Source organism: Salmo salar, chromosome 03 (assembly GCF_965601325.2).
Source record: "Salmo salar chromosome 03, fSalSal1, whole genome shotgun sequence".
NCBI classification, from domain to species: domain Eukaryota; kingdom Metazoa; phylum Chordata; class Actinopteri; order Salmoniformes; family Salmonidae; genus Salmo; species Salmo salar.
Genome location: NC_138293.1, coordinates 98445456 through 98461829, shown reverse-complemented (window position 1 = coordinate 98461829; position 16374 = coordinate 98445456). Strand labels below are relative to the sequence as shown.

The following is a 16374-nucleotide window of genomic DNA, read 5'->3' as shown; positions in this document are numbered from 1 at the left end:
TCTGAAAAGTACTATCCTCGGGCTAGCTGAAGGTCTATCCCCTATCCTAACATGTGAATGAGATAGTTACAGTAACATGACCAGTAGTGTTAGAACCATATCCATGAGATAGTTACAGTAACGTGACCAGTAGTGTTAGAACCGTACCCATGAGATAGTTACAGTAACGTGACCAGTAGTGTTAGAACCGTACCCATGAGATAGTTACAGTAACCTGACCAGTAGTGTTAGAACCGTATCCATGAGATAGTTACAGTAACCTGACCAGTAGTGTTAGAACCGTATCCATGAGATAGTTACAGTAACGTGACCAGTAGTGTTAGAACCGTACCCATGAGATAGTTACAGTAACCTGACCAGTAGTGTTAGAACCGTACCCATGAGATAGTTACAGTAACCTGACCAGTAGTGTTAGAACCGTATCCATGAGATAGTTACAGTAACCTGACCAGTAGTGTTAGAACCGTACCCATAAGATAGTTACAGTAACCTGACCAGTAGTGTTAGAACCGTATCCATGAGATTAAAACCATATGAGACGTTAATGGTAATAGTACAAAACATCTTTATTCTTTTAAATAGAAAACATTTTCTATGACTCCTTTATTACTAAATTCCCAACATCCAGCTGGTTTTAGGATGTTGGTGTACAAAGTCCTGTTTTCCTTATCTGGGTTCGCTAGAGCAAAATGTTGCTCTTCTTTCCTGAAGTGACGGATACACAAACCTGGGTCATGTTCATTGAGGCGCACTGTAGCAAAACATTTTGCAACAGAAGATACGTTTTATTGGATTAGTACAGATAGTACCTCCAACTCCCTCGTTTGAGTGCTTTATAACGTTTTCTGTCAAATGAGCATGACCCTAGTCAACATACTGCACACAGCTACAGAACCTAGGAACAGCTTCCTTTGTTTGGGTCCTGATTGATTGCAATTCAAGTTCACGCCTGAAAAGATCCACCCCATCACTGGAGTAGCAACGGATGCATCTGAAATGACACCCTATTTCCTATATAGTGCACTCCTGTTGACCAGGGCCCCATACTCCTGTTGACCAGGGGCCCATACCAGTGGAGGCTGCTGAGGGGAGGACGGCTCATAATGGCTGGAACGGTGCCAATAGAATGGCATCAAACACATGGAAATCACGTGTTTGATACCATTCTACTCCAGCCATTACCACGAGCCCATCCTCCCCAATTAAAGGTGCCACCAACCTCCTGTGGTCCATACTACTTTTGACCAGGGCCCTATGGTACACTATATATATAGGAAATAAGATGCTATTTGGGACAGTTTCACAGATGAGGAAAATAGTAGAAAATCTGCAGCAGATCCAACTCCCTTTGGTCAGGAAAGTCAACATTTAACTCCCCACTAATGTCAGAGTGCTGATATTTACTATAGTTTATGTCTAGCAGGTCAACATGTCACCTTTCTGAAGACGTCAACACTGACCTTGCCAAATTAGTCCAACATAGTAAGAGTACGTCCCAAATGGCACCCTATTCCCTAAGTAGTGCACTACCCTATGGTACCTGGTCTAAAGTAGTGTACTATATAGGGAGCCATTCGGGACACTCCCCAAAGCAGTGAGTGGATGCGGGTGCTGCACGGTTTCAGCTTGATGATGAATGTGGTCATACAGTGTAACTGAACCTTGACCTAATGACCTCAAAAGGTTACAGATGACTGTGATCAGTGCTCGCTGAGGGCCTGAATCATCTGTCTAGTAGCACCATTGGATCCTGACTGACTGAGTGGTAACCAGACCTGGGTTCAAATACTATATCTGTGCTTGCCTGGCTTAAATGGACCAATAGAATAGTCCCAAAACTGCAACTCCCCTCCCATCTAGCACTCCAGGCAGGCTAGAGCAAACGTTAACTCCAAATGGTATTTAAACAGAGGTCTGATAGCAATACACATTTAGTTTAGGATTGTGGGTAAAGTGATCTTTCCACCCTGAGCCAGACACCTTCCAGTCCAACAACACTGTTTCCAAGAGCTGGACTTCAGACCAGCGTACCGTCCTCAAGTTTAGCCTCAAAATGACCACCATAGTAATAAACATACAACAATCAAATGTTCAAATTCAGAATGCATCATCATACAACCAACCATTCCCCTTATAAAAAAATAACAATACATTTCAGCAGTCTGTCCGTCATCAGGGTGGTATTCATTAGTGCACACTGTAGCAAAACGTTTAGCAAAAGAAAACGAAAACAAGCGTTTATATTGTTCAGGTAGTCCATCCCAAGTGAAGACGACCCAAGTCTTTTCGGTTCGTCTCTATACTGAACTATATTTTTTAAAAACGAGTTTGTCCCAAAGCAAATATCCCAAATGGCACCCTATTTCCTATCTAGTGCACAGACACCCAAGTCTGTCTCAAACAGGCACCGGAGACAAGACAGGTGCTAAAGTAGGTTGGACCAGTGAGGATGGACACAGTACTGATGGTATCCTATTCCATATATCAGTGGTTCCCAAACTGTGGGGCGCGCCCCCCTAGGAGGAACTCAGTCCAGCTTTCAACTTACCGTCATTTCTGGACTATAAGCCGCAACTTTTTTCCTACGCTTTGAACCTCGCGGCTTAAACAATGACGTGGCTAATATATGGATTTTTCCCGCTTTCAATTTTTTTTGAAAGGAAATGACTTTCTTGGTAGACTACTGTTTACTGCAATTATAATTTTTTTTGTTACAAGCCGTGTTTCGTTAAAGCCTGTGTAAAGTTAATTTGTTTCAATGTACCGGTAGGCACCTGCGGCTTATAGACATGTGCGGCTTATTTATGTTCAAAATAATACTTTTAAAAAAATTCCGTGGGTGCGGCTTATATTCAGGTGCGCTCAATAGTCTGGAAATTACGGTACTGTTGAAAGTTGTAATAGTAGAATGCACAAGGTGACGTGTAGAAACTGGTTATTGCATCATCAGTTCCTCTTTGCCATGTCAGCTAACGTTTTTTTCAACGTTTTTTTAGCCCCTAGACATTCATTTTTGTGTCACTCAAATATCACATGAATACACATTAGACATGGCAAAATGTATATAATTGCAAGGAAATAAGCTTTAAATCTGCAACATTTTAGGGGTGTGAACAGTTTGTCATGAACAGTGCTTGTGCCCATAGAAATGGATGTTCCCCAATGCTGGAAGAGGGGCCTGAGTGAAACAGTTTGGGAACCACTGATCTATATAGGGCCCTATGGGCCTCGGCCAAAAGTACTAAGTAAGCCTTGTATCAGCCAGAACGGCCCAGAGGGCAGGAGCCCACCTCCTGCTTCTGTAGTGAGGCAGCTTGATGAACTAGTACACCCCCTGGACAGAATGCTAATCTATTGCAGACAGCTTGATGTACAAGTACACCTCCTGGACAGAATGCTAGTCTATAGCAGACAGCTTGATGTACAAGTACACCCCCTGGACAGAATGCGAATCTATTGCAGACAGCTTGATGAACTAGTACACCCCCTGGACAGAATGCTAATCTATTGCAGACAGCTTGATGTACAAGTACACCCCTTGGACAGAATGCTAGTCTACAGCAGACAGCTTGATGTACAAGTACACCTCCTGGACAGAATGCTAGTCTACAGCAGACAGCTTGATGTACAAGTACACCTCCTGGACAGAATGCTAGTCTATAGCAGACGGCTTGATGTACAAGTACACCCCCTGGACAGAATGCTAATCTATTGCAGACAGCTTGATGTACAAGTACACCTCCTGGACAGAATGCTAGTCTATAGCAGACGGCTTGATGTACAAGTACACCCCCTGGACAGAATGCTAGTCTACAGCAGACAGCTTGATGTACAAGTACACCTCCTGGACAGAATGCTAGTCTACAGCAGACAGCTTGATGTACAAGTACACCTCCTGGACAGAATGCTAGTCTATAGCAGACAGCTTGATGAACTAGTACACCCCCTGGACAGAATGCTAGTCTACAGCAGACAGCTTGATGTACAAGTACACCCCCTGGACAGAATACTAGTCTACAGCAGACAGCTTGATGTACAAGTACACCCCCTGGACAGAATGCTAGTCTATAGCAGACAACTTGATGTACAAGTACACCCCCTGGACAGAATGCTAGTCTATAGCAGACGGCTTGATGTACAAGTACACCTCCTGGACAGAATGCTAGTCTATAGCAGGGCCTGGTGAAAAGTAGTGCACACTAGTATAAAGGAATATGGTGCCAGTTGGGACTCAGACTAAGTTATTGCTGAAGTGATGTGTTTACAGAACTCATGGTCACTGTAACGTTAGTCTAATGACATCAAGGTAGACTGAAGAACCAGACATGGGAAAACACTAGATGAAGGTTTCCCTGCTATAACCAGTGGGACTGTGTGTGTGTGTGTGTGTGTCCAAATGACCTTAAATGATTCTGGCCCACCACCTCTATACGGTAAACCCAACACACAGTGCTTGTTTGGAATGATGTCATCATGAGTCTCTCTTATTCCCTCCAATCACCACCACCACACCCTCTTTCACCCTCCACTCAGCCAATCACCGGGCATCATTTTAGATACTTATCACTCCTCCAGGAGAGGGCCGGAGGGCAACTCAGAACTTATGCCTCTTGCTCGGCCTGGATGTTTCCACAGCAACAGCACAACCAGCTTCATCACCATCGCCGATGCCGTTTCCATTCGTGTGGCCATTACCATGGTTACTCTTACCATCCGTGTGGTCGTCATTACATGTGGCATAGTCGGGTTGCAGCTCAGACTGAGACTCCTCTCCTCCATCCCCCTCTCCTCCTTCCTGCCGCTGGGTCTGCTGGATGTGTCGGAGGCGTGTCATGGCCTGGTTGATGGTTGTCGTGGTAACCAGTTTAAAGTCATGCATGCTGACCAGGTGTAACAGGAAGTTCCTACAGAGGTTCTTCCTGGCAATGTACGCACCGCAACCTTCCACAAATGCCAGACAGGCTCCGTTCATCTGGTTATCTGCTATGTAGCTGAGGGGCAGAGAGAGAGTGGAGAGAGAGAGAGGGGGATTAGAGTAGGGACGTCAAACTTTAGCCTGCGCCACAGACACTATGGAGCCCCTAGTCTAGAGAGCACCTAGTTAATACTAATTCATTTGAGGCGGCAGGTAGCCTAGTGGTTAGAGCGTTGGACCAGTAACTGAAAGGTTGCTAGATCGAATCCCTGAGCTGACAAGGTAAAAATCTGTCGTTCTGCCCCTGAACAAGGCAGTTAACCCCTATGCCATCATTGTAAATATGAATTTGTTCTTAACTGACTTGCCTAGTTAAATAAAACATATTTAAACTACAGATGTCATTAAGCAGGTTTCTATTCAACCATCATATGGAAGTAAACTTGGAGTCATGTGACGATATGGTGTGTGTGGTCCTCCCATTCAGTTTATTAACCTCTCTCGCTAGCGTCCCACTTCGACAACAGCCAGTGAAATTGCAGGGCGCCAAATTCAAAACAACAGAAATCCCATGATTGAAATTCCTCAAACATACAAGTATTATACACCATTTTAAAGATAAACGTCTTGTTAATCCAGCCGCTGTGTCAGATTTCAAAAAGGCTTTACGACGAAAGCACACCATGCGATTATGTTAGCTCAGCCCCTAGCCACAGAAAACCATACAGCCATTTTCCAACCAAGGAGAGGTGTCACAAAAGTCAGAAATAGCATTAAAATGAATCACTTACCTTTGATGATCTTCATCTGATGGCACTCCCAGGACTCCATGTTACACAATAATGTTTGTTTTGTTCGATAATGTTCCTCTTTATGTCCAAAAACCTCAGTTTTGTTGGTGCGTTTAGTTCAGTAATCCAAAGGCACAATGCGTGCTATCAACATCGAGACGAAAAGTAAAAAAAGTACAATAAAAGTATGTAGAAACATGTCAAACGATGTTTAAAATCAATCCTCAGGTTGTTTTTGTCATAAATAATCAATAATATTTCAACCGGACAAAAGCTTTGTCAATAGAAAAGGAGAAACAAGAAAGGCACTTTCCCGATCACGCGGTGGACTCATGTCTGGAAATGTCCAGTGTCCTCTCATTGAAAGTGCTGTATCTCCCTAATTTCTCAAAGTAAAAGCCTGAAACAATGCCTAAAGACTGGCCACATGTAGAAGAAGCCATAGAGATCGTGAACTGGGTCCTAAGTCTTTGTATGGTGGATAGGCTTTCAATGGAAAAACAGCCTTTCAATATAATAGTACTTCCTGGATGGATTTTCCTCAGGTTTTCGCCTGCCATTTCAGTTCTGTTATACTGACAGACATTATTTTAACAGGTTTTGGAAACTTTAGTCTTTTCTATCCAAATCTACTAATTATATGCATATCCTAGCTTCTGGGCCTGAGTAGCAGGCAGTTTAGTTTGGGCACACTTTTCATCCAAAATTCCGAATGCTGCCCCCTACCCCAGTGAAGTTAAGCTACAGATTTAATAAGTGATGAACTTCACAGGGAGGTGAAAGTGCACGGTGATGAACTTCACAGGGAGGTGAAAGTGCACGGTGATGAACTTCACAGGGAGGTGAAAGTGCACGGTGATGAACTTCACAGGGAGGTGAAAGTGCACAGGGAGGTGAAAGTGAACGGTGATGAACTTGATGCTCCTTTGCAAAAAATATCGAGGGTCTTAATCTGGTGACATGATGATCGATGCTTAGCTGTCATTTGACCCCCCCCCAAAAGTATTCTAGCTCTTATCCATAATAATCTGATCATGTAGGCTAACCCCACACTGTATGTGCCAGCTGTTGGCTCAGGGGCACGGGCCAAGACCAGAGGGCACATTCACTATATAAGGCAACATGTTTGCTGACATTTTTTTTGTTTTTTTCTCGGTACATGGGAATTTAACCGCAAAAGATATTTTTATGTGCACTACGTCATCACACACAGCCTTTTATCCCCAACAAGTCAATATGATGGAAACATCAACGACACACAGCAACGTCTTATGAAGCTCTAGAGAACGACACACAGCAACGTCTTATGAAGCTCTAGAGAACGACACACAGCAACGTCTTATGAAGCTCTAGAGAACGACACACAGCAACGTCTAATGAAGCTCTAGAGAACAACACACAGCAACGCCTTATGAAGCTCTAGAGAACGACACACAGCAACGTCTAATGAAGCTCTAGAGAACGACACACAGCAACGTCTTATGAAGCTCTAGAGAACGACACACAGCAACGTCTTATGAAGCTCTAGAGAACGACACACAGCAACGTCTTATGAAGCTCTAGAGAACGACACACAGCAACATCTTATGAAGCTCTAGAGAACGACACACAGCAACGTCTAATGAAGCTCTAGAGAACGACACAGCAACGTCTAATGAAGCTCTAGAGAACGACACATAGCAACGTCTAATGAAGCTCTAGAGAACGACACACAGCAACGCCTTATGAAGCTCTAGAGAACGACACAGCAACGTCTTATGAAGCTTTAAACAAAGGCTGTATAATGAGGCTAGGGCTTTAATGTGGGGTACATACCCATACTTCATAACATGGAGGTAGGTGTGTGTGTGGGGTACATACCCATACTTCATAACGTGGAGGTAGGTGTGTGTGGGGTACATACCCATACTTCATAACTTGGAGGTAGGTGTGTGTGTGGGGTACGTACCCATACTTCATAACGTGAAGGTTCCATAGCTTCATCACCTCCTTCTCTCCATCGTTCACGTCTGTAAACTCCTGGATTTGCTGTAGACAGAACAACAGTCAGAGTGGATCCACAGTCAAGTCGGAGACTCCAAACCCAATGTCAGTGTGGCTCTGTAATACCTACAGTCTGTAATGGTAATGTAATGGTAGACCTGGGTTTGTATGGGCCTAATACCTACAGTCTGTAATGGTAATGTAATGGTAGACCTGGGTTTGTATGGGCCTAATACCTACAGTCTGTAATGGTAATGTAATGGTAGACCTGGGTTTGTATGGGCCTAATACCTACAGTCTGTAATGGTAATGTAATGGTAGACCTGGGTTCGTATGGGCCTAATACCTACAGTCTGTAATGGTAATGTAATGGTAGACCTGGGTTCGTATGGGCCTAATACCTACAGTCTGTAATGGTAATGTAATGGTAGACCTGGGTTCGTATGGGCCTAATACCTACAGTCTGTAATGGTAATGTAATGGTAGACCTGGGTTCGTATGGGCCTAATACCTACAGTCTGTAATGGTAATGTAATGGTAGACCTGGGTTCGTATGGGCCTAATACCTACAGTCTGTAATGGTAATGTAATGGTAGACCTGGGTTTGTATGGGCCTAATACCTACAGTCTGTAATGGTAATGTAATGGTAGACCTGGGTTTGTATGGGCCTAATACCTACAGTCTGTAATGGTAATGTAATGGTAGACCTGGGTTTGTATGGGCCTAATACCTACAGTCTGTAATGGTAATGTAATGGTAGACCTGGGTTTGTATGGGCCTAATACCTACAGTCTGTAATGGTAATGTAATGGTAGACCTGGGTTCGTATGGGCCTAATACCTACAGTCTGTAATGGTAATGTAATGGTAGACCTGGGTTTGTATGGGTAGTGTAATGTGGTAGCTACCTGCTCCGTGTATCTCACCATGTGTGGTAGCTACAGTGGATTTAAAAAGTCTACACACCTCTGTGAAGACGCCAGGTTTTTGTGATGTAAAATAATGAGACAACAATAAATCATGTCAGAACTTTTTCCACCTTTAATGTGACCTATAACGTGAACAATTCAATTGAAAAACAAACTGAAATCTTTGAGGGGGAGAAATAAAAAACTCACAATAACCTGGTTACATACGTGTGCACACCCTTAAACTAATACTTTGCTGAAGCACCTTTTGATTTTATTACAGCACTCAGTCTTTTTGGGTAGGAGTCTATTAGCATGGCACATCTTGATGTGGCAATATTTATCCTCTTCTTTGCAAAAGCGCTCCAAATCTGTCAGATTGCGAGGACATCTCCTGTGCACAGCCCTCTTCAGATCACCCCAGAGATGTTCAATTGGATTCAGGTCTGGGCCATTCCAAAACGTTAATCTTCTTCTGGTGAAGCCATGCTTTCGTGATTTGGATGTGTGCTTTGGGTCGTTGTCGTGCTGAAAGGTGAACTTCCTCTTCATCTTCAGCTTTCTAACGGATGCCTGAAGGTTTTGTGCCAAAATTGCCTGGTATTTGGAACTGTTCATAATTCCCTCCATAATTCCCTCCTTCCAGCTGAAGAAAAACAGCCCCAACGCATGATGCTGCCACCACCATGCTTCACTGTGGGTATGGTGTTCTTTGAGTGATGTGCAGTGTTGTTTTTGCACCAAACATACCTTTTGGAATTATGGCCAAAAAGTTCAACCTTGGTTTCATCAGACCATAACACATTTTCCCACGTGCTTTTGGGGGACTTCATGTTTGTTTTTGCAAACTTTAGCCCGGCTTGGATGCTTTTCATTGTAAGAAAAGGCTTCCGTCTTGCCACCCTACCCCATAGCCCATTCATATGAAGAATACAGGAGATTGTTGTCACATGTAGCACACAGCCAGTACTTGCCAGAAATTCCTGCAGTTCCTTTAATGTTGCTGTAGGCCTCTTGGAAGCCTCCCTGACCAGTTTTCTTCTCGTCTTTTCATACATTTTGGAGGGACGTCCAGTTCTTGGTAATGTCTCTGTGGTGCCATATTTTCTCCACTTGATGATGACTGTCTTCACTGTGTTCCATGGTATATGTAATGCTTTGGAAATTATTTTGTACCCTTCTCCTGACTGATATCTTTCAACAATGAGATCCCTCTGAAGCTCTCTGCGGACCATGGCTTTTGCTCTGAGATGCAACTAAGAAAATGTCAGGAAAATCCTACTAGAACAGCTGAACTTTATTTGTGATTAATCAGAGTCACTTTAAATGATGGCAGGTGTGTAATGACTTCTATTTAACATGAGTTTGAATGTGATTGGTTAATTCTGAACACAGCCACATCCCCAGTTATAAGAGGGTGTGCACACTTATGCAACCAGGTTACTGTAAGGTTTTTATTTTTCATTTTTCCCCCTCGAAGATTTCAGTTTGTTTTTCAATTGAATTGTTCACATTATAGGTCACATTAACAGTAGAAAAAGTTCTGACATGATTTATCTTTGTCTCATTCTTTTACATCACAAAAACCTGCCATTTTAACAGGGGTGTATCTCACCACGTGTGGTATCTAGCTACCTGCTCAGTGTATCTCACCACGTGTGGTATCTAGCTACCTGCTCAGTGTATCTCACCACGTGTGGTATCTAGCTACCTGCTCAGTGTATCTCACCACGTGTGGTAGCTAGCTGCTCAGTGTGTGTTTGCGTCTCTCACCATGATGGTCCTCTCTCGGAGCCAGAAGGGGTCCGTCTCATCCTCACTGTCGTGATCTACCTCCTGGGGTGTTTTGGGGGTACAGCTGTCTGAGCGGAAGTAGAGGCGGTTGTGACCAGGGATGATTCTCTGCTGGTCTCCCTCTCCTCCTTCTCCATCAGCCTCCAGGAACTCACACAGACTGGGGGGGAGAACACGCTTAGGTCTGGGGGGAGGAGAGGAAGGGCTTAGTAAGTGACTGTCAATTGTACCTGCATACACCGTTGTACATACATACATGCTTTAGCCTACAGGAAGAGAGGAGATGGGTAGGGGGATTTAGAGAGAGGGGTAAAGATCCTACAGGAAGGAGAACAGAAGAGAGGGGTACAGGGAAAGAGAGAGGTAAAGATCCTACAGGAAGGAGAACAGAAGAGAGGGGTACAGGGAAAGAGAGAGGGGTAAAGATCCTACAGGAAGGAGAACAGAAGAGAGGGGTACAGGGAAAGAGAGAGGGGTAAAGATCCTACAGGAAGGAGAACAGAAGAGAGGGGTAAAGATCCTACAGGAAGGAGAACAGAAGAGAGGGGTACAGGGAAAGAGAGAGAGGTAAAGATCCTACAGGAAGGAGAACAGAAGAGAGGGGTAGAGGGAAAGAGAGAGGTAAAGATCCTACAGGAAGGAGAACAGAAGAGAGGGGTACAGGGAAAGAGAGAGGGGTAAAGATCCTACAGGAAGGAGAACAGAAGAGAGGGGTAAAGATCCTACAGGAAGGAGAACAGAAGAGAGGGGTACAGGGAAAGAGAGAGAGGTAAAGATCCTACAGGAAGGAGAACAGAAGAGAGGGGTACAGGGAAAGAGAGAGGTAAAGATCCTACAGGAAGGAGAACAGAAGAGAGGGGTACAGGGAAAGAGAGAGAGGTAAAGATCCTACAGGAAGGAGAACAGAAGAGAGGGGTAGAGGGAAAGAGAGAGGTAAAGATCCTACAGGAAGGAGAACAGAAGAGAGGGGTACAGGGAAAGAGAGAGGGGTAAAGATCCTACAGGAAGGAGAACAGAAGAGAGGGGTAAAGATCCTACAGGAAGGAGAACAGAAGAGAGGGGTACAGGGAAAGAGAGAGGTAAAGATGCTACAGGAAGGAGAACAGAAGAGAGGGGTACAGGGAAAGAGAGAGAGGTAAAGATCCTACAGGAAGGAGAACAGAAGAGAGGGGTAGAGGGAAAGAGAGAGGGGTAAAGATCCTACAGGAAGGAGAACAGAAGAGAGGGGTACAGGGAAAGAGAGAGGGGTAAAGATCCTACAGGAAGGAGAACAGAAGAGAGGGGTACAGGGAAAGAGAGAGAGGTAAAGATCCTACAGGAAGGAGAACAGAAGAGAGGGGTACAGGGAAAGAGAGAGGGGTAAAGATCCTACAGGAAGGAGAACAGAAGAGAGGGGTACAGGGAAAGAGAGAGGTAAAGATCCTACAGGAAGGAGAACAGAAGAGAGGGGTACAGGGAAAGAGAGAGGGGTAAAGATCCTACAGGAAGGAGAACAGAAGAGAGGGAAAGAGAGGTAAAGATGGATGTTCAAAGCAGCATTTATTTCTCAATGCCAGAAACACATATAGTAGTAACTTAGAGCACCCCAAGAAAACATTCCCAAATTACAAACTTTAAAATCAATTGTTATAATATTATGTTGTTCTAAAAGTTGGGTTTGAGGTTCTCTCCAAATCAGCTCTAACTTTGGAAAAAATCCTACAACGCAACATGGTCAGCTTCACACCATGAAAATTCTCATTGTGAGAATGAGGCGGAAGAATTGGTCCCACACTGCTAACCTTATGCCTAACCTTGACCTTAAAATAAGACCAAAAAGCACATTTTTGTTTTCATGAATTGATAGGATAAAGACAATTTTGACTTTGTGTTTGTGGTACACTATATACACAAAAGTATGTGGACACCCATTCAAATGAGTGGATTGGTCTATTTCAGCCACACCCATTGCTGACAGGTGTATAAAATCAAGCAAACAGCCATGCAATCTCCATAGACAAACATTGGCAGTAGAATGGCCTTACTGAAGAGCTCAGTGACATTCAAAGTGGCACCGTCCTAGGATGCCACCTTTCCAACAAGTCAGTTCGACAAATTTGTGCCCTGGTCAACTGTTAGTACAGTTATTGTGAAGTGGAAATGTCTAGGAGCAACAACGGCTCAGCCACGAAGTGGTAGGCAACACAAGCTCACAGAATGAGACCGGCGAGTGTTGAAACGTGTAGTGCATAACAATCGTCTGTCCTCGGTTGCAAGACTCACTACCGAGTTCCAAACTGCCTCTGGAAGCAACGTCAGCACAAGAACTGTTCGTCGGGAGCTTCATAATGGGTTCGGACTAGACCCCTTAGTTCCAGGGAAGGGAAATCTTAACGCTACAGCATACAATGACAATCTAGACGATTCTGTGCTTCCAACTTTATGGCAACAGTTTGGGGAAGGCTCTTTCCTGTTTCAGCAAGACAATGCCCCCATACACAAAGCGAGGTCCACACAGAAATGGTTTGTCAAGATCGGTGTGGAAGAACTTGACTGGCCTGCACAGAGCCCTGACCTCAGCCCCGACCTCACTAATGCTTGTTGCTGAATGGAAGCAAGTCCCTGCAGCAACGTTCCAAGATTTAATGGAAAGCCTTCCCAGAAGAGTGGAGGCTGTTATAGCAGTAAAGGGGGGACCAACTCCATATTAATGCCCATGATTTTGGAATGAGATGTTGCAAGTCGCTCTGGATAAGAGCGTCTGCTAAATGACGTAAATGTAAATGTTCAACGAGCAGGTGTCCACATACTTTTGGTCATGTAGTGTAACTAGTGGAAACCGGGCGTCTAGTAGTCAATCTGCGGGGCACCTTTCATCCCTGAGAACTTCCACAGCTATCAACAATGGAAGGAGTGCTTCAGCAAGAAGTTGCTTCTCAAAGTGGATGCTGTCCCCACCAGCAATGTGGCTTCTAAAGCATCTCAAACAGCCAGCAGCACCAGCAGAGACCAAGCATTAACACAGACTTCAGTGAGCATGGAGGTCAACCGGGTAAATGAAAGAGCTAACTTGCTTCCTCCATGCTAACGTTAGCTAGCTATAGCACATTTATTTCACTTCTTCCATTTAAAGAACAGTGATAAAACGAACCAAATGTAAAACTCAATAGTAGAAGCCTATGGGAAAGAGTCGTTTTGGCAGCGACCGAGGTCACTGTTACCGTACTGTGAAGAGCGTTCTCAAGGTGTTTGTGGGGGCTGTGCGTTCAGGTAATTCAGCCTTTCTGTGTCTCCAGGGGAGTGCTCTACACAGCCTGCCGAGTGCAGGCTAAACTGAAATGTGACGCGTCGGCCATGGATCCGATTGCGGATCTGGTGTCATTTCGGAGAAGCCCCAGAGCCATGATTTCTTTGGAGGGGTGAATGTGGATTTTGCTCATTGGGGCAAGTTTTTATGTATTTGCTTTAGGATTTATGTTGTCACAGTGGCTTCATGTTGAAGAGGCAGCTGCTAACGTTACCTTGCTATAGTTAGCTATGCTCTTCCTCCATTTCTGAATGAATATGTGGCCATTTCTTTCTAGCAAGTGAGCTAGATTTTGTTTGTGTACTGCTATATGTCGATAACATAGCCAAGTATGTCACTGGTATGGGCTAGTAAAGGTAGCAAGCTAGATGGCAAACCACAACCGGGAAGAGAGGGAGGAGAGAACTCACTTTGTTTCATCTGCTGCTGGCTTGCTAATGTTCACTCAAATAAGTTGTTCCACATTTAATTGATGTAATTAGATTTCTATTCTATAAAGTTTGCAATTGTGAAGCTCTACAGTAGACTACAGACAATATGTTCCTCCATCATGTACAGTAGACTACAGACAATATGTTCCTCCATCATGTACAGTAGACTACAGACAATGTTCCTCCATCATGTACAGTAGACTACAGACAATATGTTCCTCCACCATGTACAGTAGACTACAGACAATATGTTCCTCCACCATGTACAGTAGACTACAGACAATATGTTCCTCCATCATGTACAGTAGACTACAGACAATATGTTCCTCCATCATGTACAGTAGACTACAGACAATATGTTCCTCCATCATGTACAGTAGACTACAGACAATATGTTCCTCCATCATGTACAGTAGACTACAGACAATAGATTCCTCCACCATGTACAGTAGACTACAGACAATAGATTCCTCCACTGTGTGACTCAGAAATTACCATCTTGCGTTCAGGCTTTCCAGCAGTCTTCTTGGATTTTAAATGCGGGGAGCATATATTTTACAATTGTAAAGTAACAAACCATTGTTGAAGTTAGAACCCATGTATATTAGTTAACATACAGCAGCAACTACATGCATATCTGATAGGTCCCTTTATCTGCTACCTGGACTTACATTTACATTTAAGTCATTTAGCAGACGCTCTTATCCAGAGCGACTTACAAATTGGTGCATTCACCTTATAATATCCAGTGGAACAACCACTTGAATTGGCCTTTACGACTATAGGGGTGTGTGTTACCTGCAGATGAACATCTGTGTGTGTGTCTGTCTGTGTTACCTGCAGATGAACATCTGTGTGTGTGTGTGTACCCAGCTACCTGCAGACGAGGATGTGTGTGACAGGGGATCTCTTGACGGGTCCGTTCCTGCTGAAGGCGAAGCCGGGCTGACTGTGAATATCCTGAGGATTCCCAGCGTACGCCCCGTCGTAACGCTCATTAATAGACACGTCTATCCTCGCTCCTTTAGGGTGGGGCTGGGGAGGAGGTCATAGAACATGTCAATCACAACGGACCTGTTTAATAACTAGCCCTTATTCAGCTCCTGACATTACACCCCCCCCCCCCCCCCACCCCTGGTCTCTCTCACATCCCAGGCTGTTTACACAGCCAGCCCAATTACTGGAAAAATATCAGAACTGGGCTGCCTGTCTAAATGCAGTCATAGTTGAAGATCTGTTGTGGGCCAGTTTGAGGAGACCGCAGTCTTCCACAGTTCAGAATGCACCAGTCTCTCTCTCTCTCTCTCTCTCTCTCGGTCGCTCTCTCTCTCTCGGTCGCTCTCTCTCTCTCTCTCGGTCGCTCTCTCTCTCTCTCTCGGTCGCTCTCTCTCTCTCTCTCGGTCGCTCTCTCTCTCTCTCTCGGTCGCTCTCTCTCTCTCTCTCGGTCGCTCTCTCTCTCTCTCTCGGTCGCTCTCTCTCTCTCTCTCGGTCGCTCTCTCTCTCTCTCTCGGTCGCTCTCTCTCTCGGTCGCTCTCTCTCTCTCGGTCGCTCTCTCTCTCTCGGTCGCTCTCTCTCTCTCGGTCGCTCTCTCTCTCTCGGTCGCTCTCTCTCTCTCGGTCGCTCTCTCTCTCTCGGTCGCTCTCTCTCTCTCGGTCGCTCTCTCTCTCTCGGTCGCTCTCTCTCTCTCGGTCGCTCTCTCTCTCTCGGTCGCTCTCTCTCTCTCGGTCGCTCTCTCTCTCTCGGTCGCTCTCTCTCTCTCGGTCGCTCTCTCTCTCTCGGTCGCTCTCTCTCTCTCGGTCGCTCTCTCTCTCTCGGTCGCTCTCTCTCTCTCGGTCGCTCTCTCGGTCGCTCTCTCGGTCGCTCTCTCTCTCTCGGTCGCTCTCTCTCTCTCGGTCGCTCTCTCGGTCGCTCTCTCTCTCTCGGTCGCTCTCTCTCTCTCGGTCGCTCTCTCTCTCTCGGTCGGTCTCTCTCTCTCTCTCTCTCTCTCTCTCTCGGTCTCTCTCTCGGTCTCTCTCTCTCGGTCTCTCTCTCTCTCGGTCTCTCTCTCTCGGTCTCTCTCTCTCGGTCTCTCTCTCTCGGTCTCTCTCTCTCGGTCTCTCTCTCTCGGTCTCTGTCTGTCTGTCTCTCTGTGTCTCTCTGTGTCTCTCTTGCTCTCTCTCTGTCTCTCTCTGTCTCTCTCTGTCTCTCTCTGTCTCTCTTGCTTTCTCTCTGTCTCTCTTGCTCTCTCTCTGTCTCTCTTGCTCTCTCTGTCTCTCTTGCTCTCTCT

General features: G+C 45.1%; 1 protein-coding gene across 1 annotated transcript in view; it reads right to left on the bottom strand.

Annotated features, from left to right (window-relative positions):
* Positions 1-545: 545 nt before the first annotated feature.
* The window catches only part of LOC106601962 (polycomb protein suz12-A), a 46010-nt gene continuing 30181 nt past the window's right edge, over positions 546-16374 (bottom strand). Inside the window, exons 13-16 of the mRNA XM_082972933.1 lie at positions 14986-15143; positions 10371-10575; positions 7655-7734; positions 546-4991 (exon numbers count right to left, since the gene is read on the bottom strand). Coding sequence (XP_082829059.1) covers positions 4595-4991; positions 7655-7734; positions 10371-10575; positions 14986-15143 — 840 coding nt within the window. The 3' untranslated portion in view covers positions 546-4594. The remainder of the gene's footprint in view (positions 4992-7654; positions 7735-10370; positions 10576-14985; positions 15144-16374) is intronic.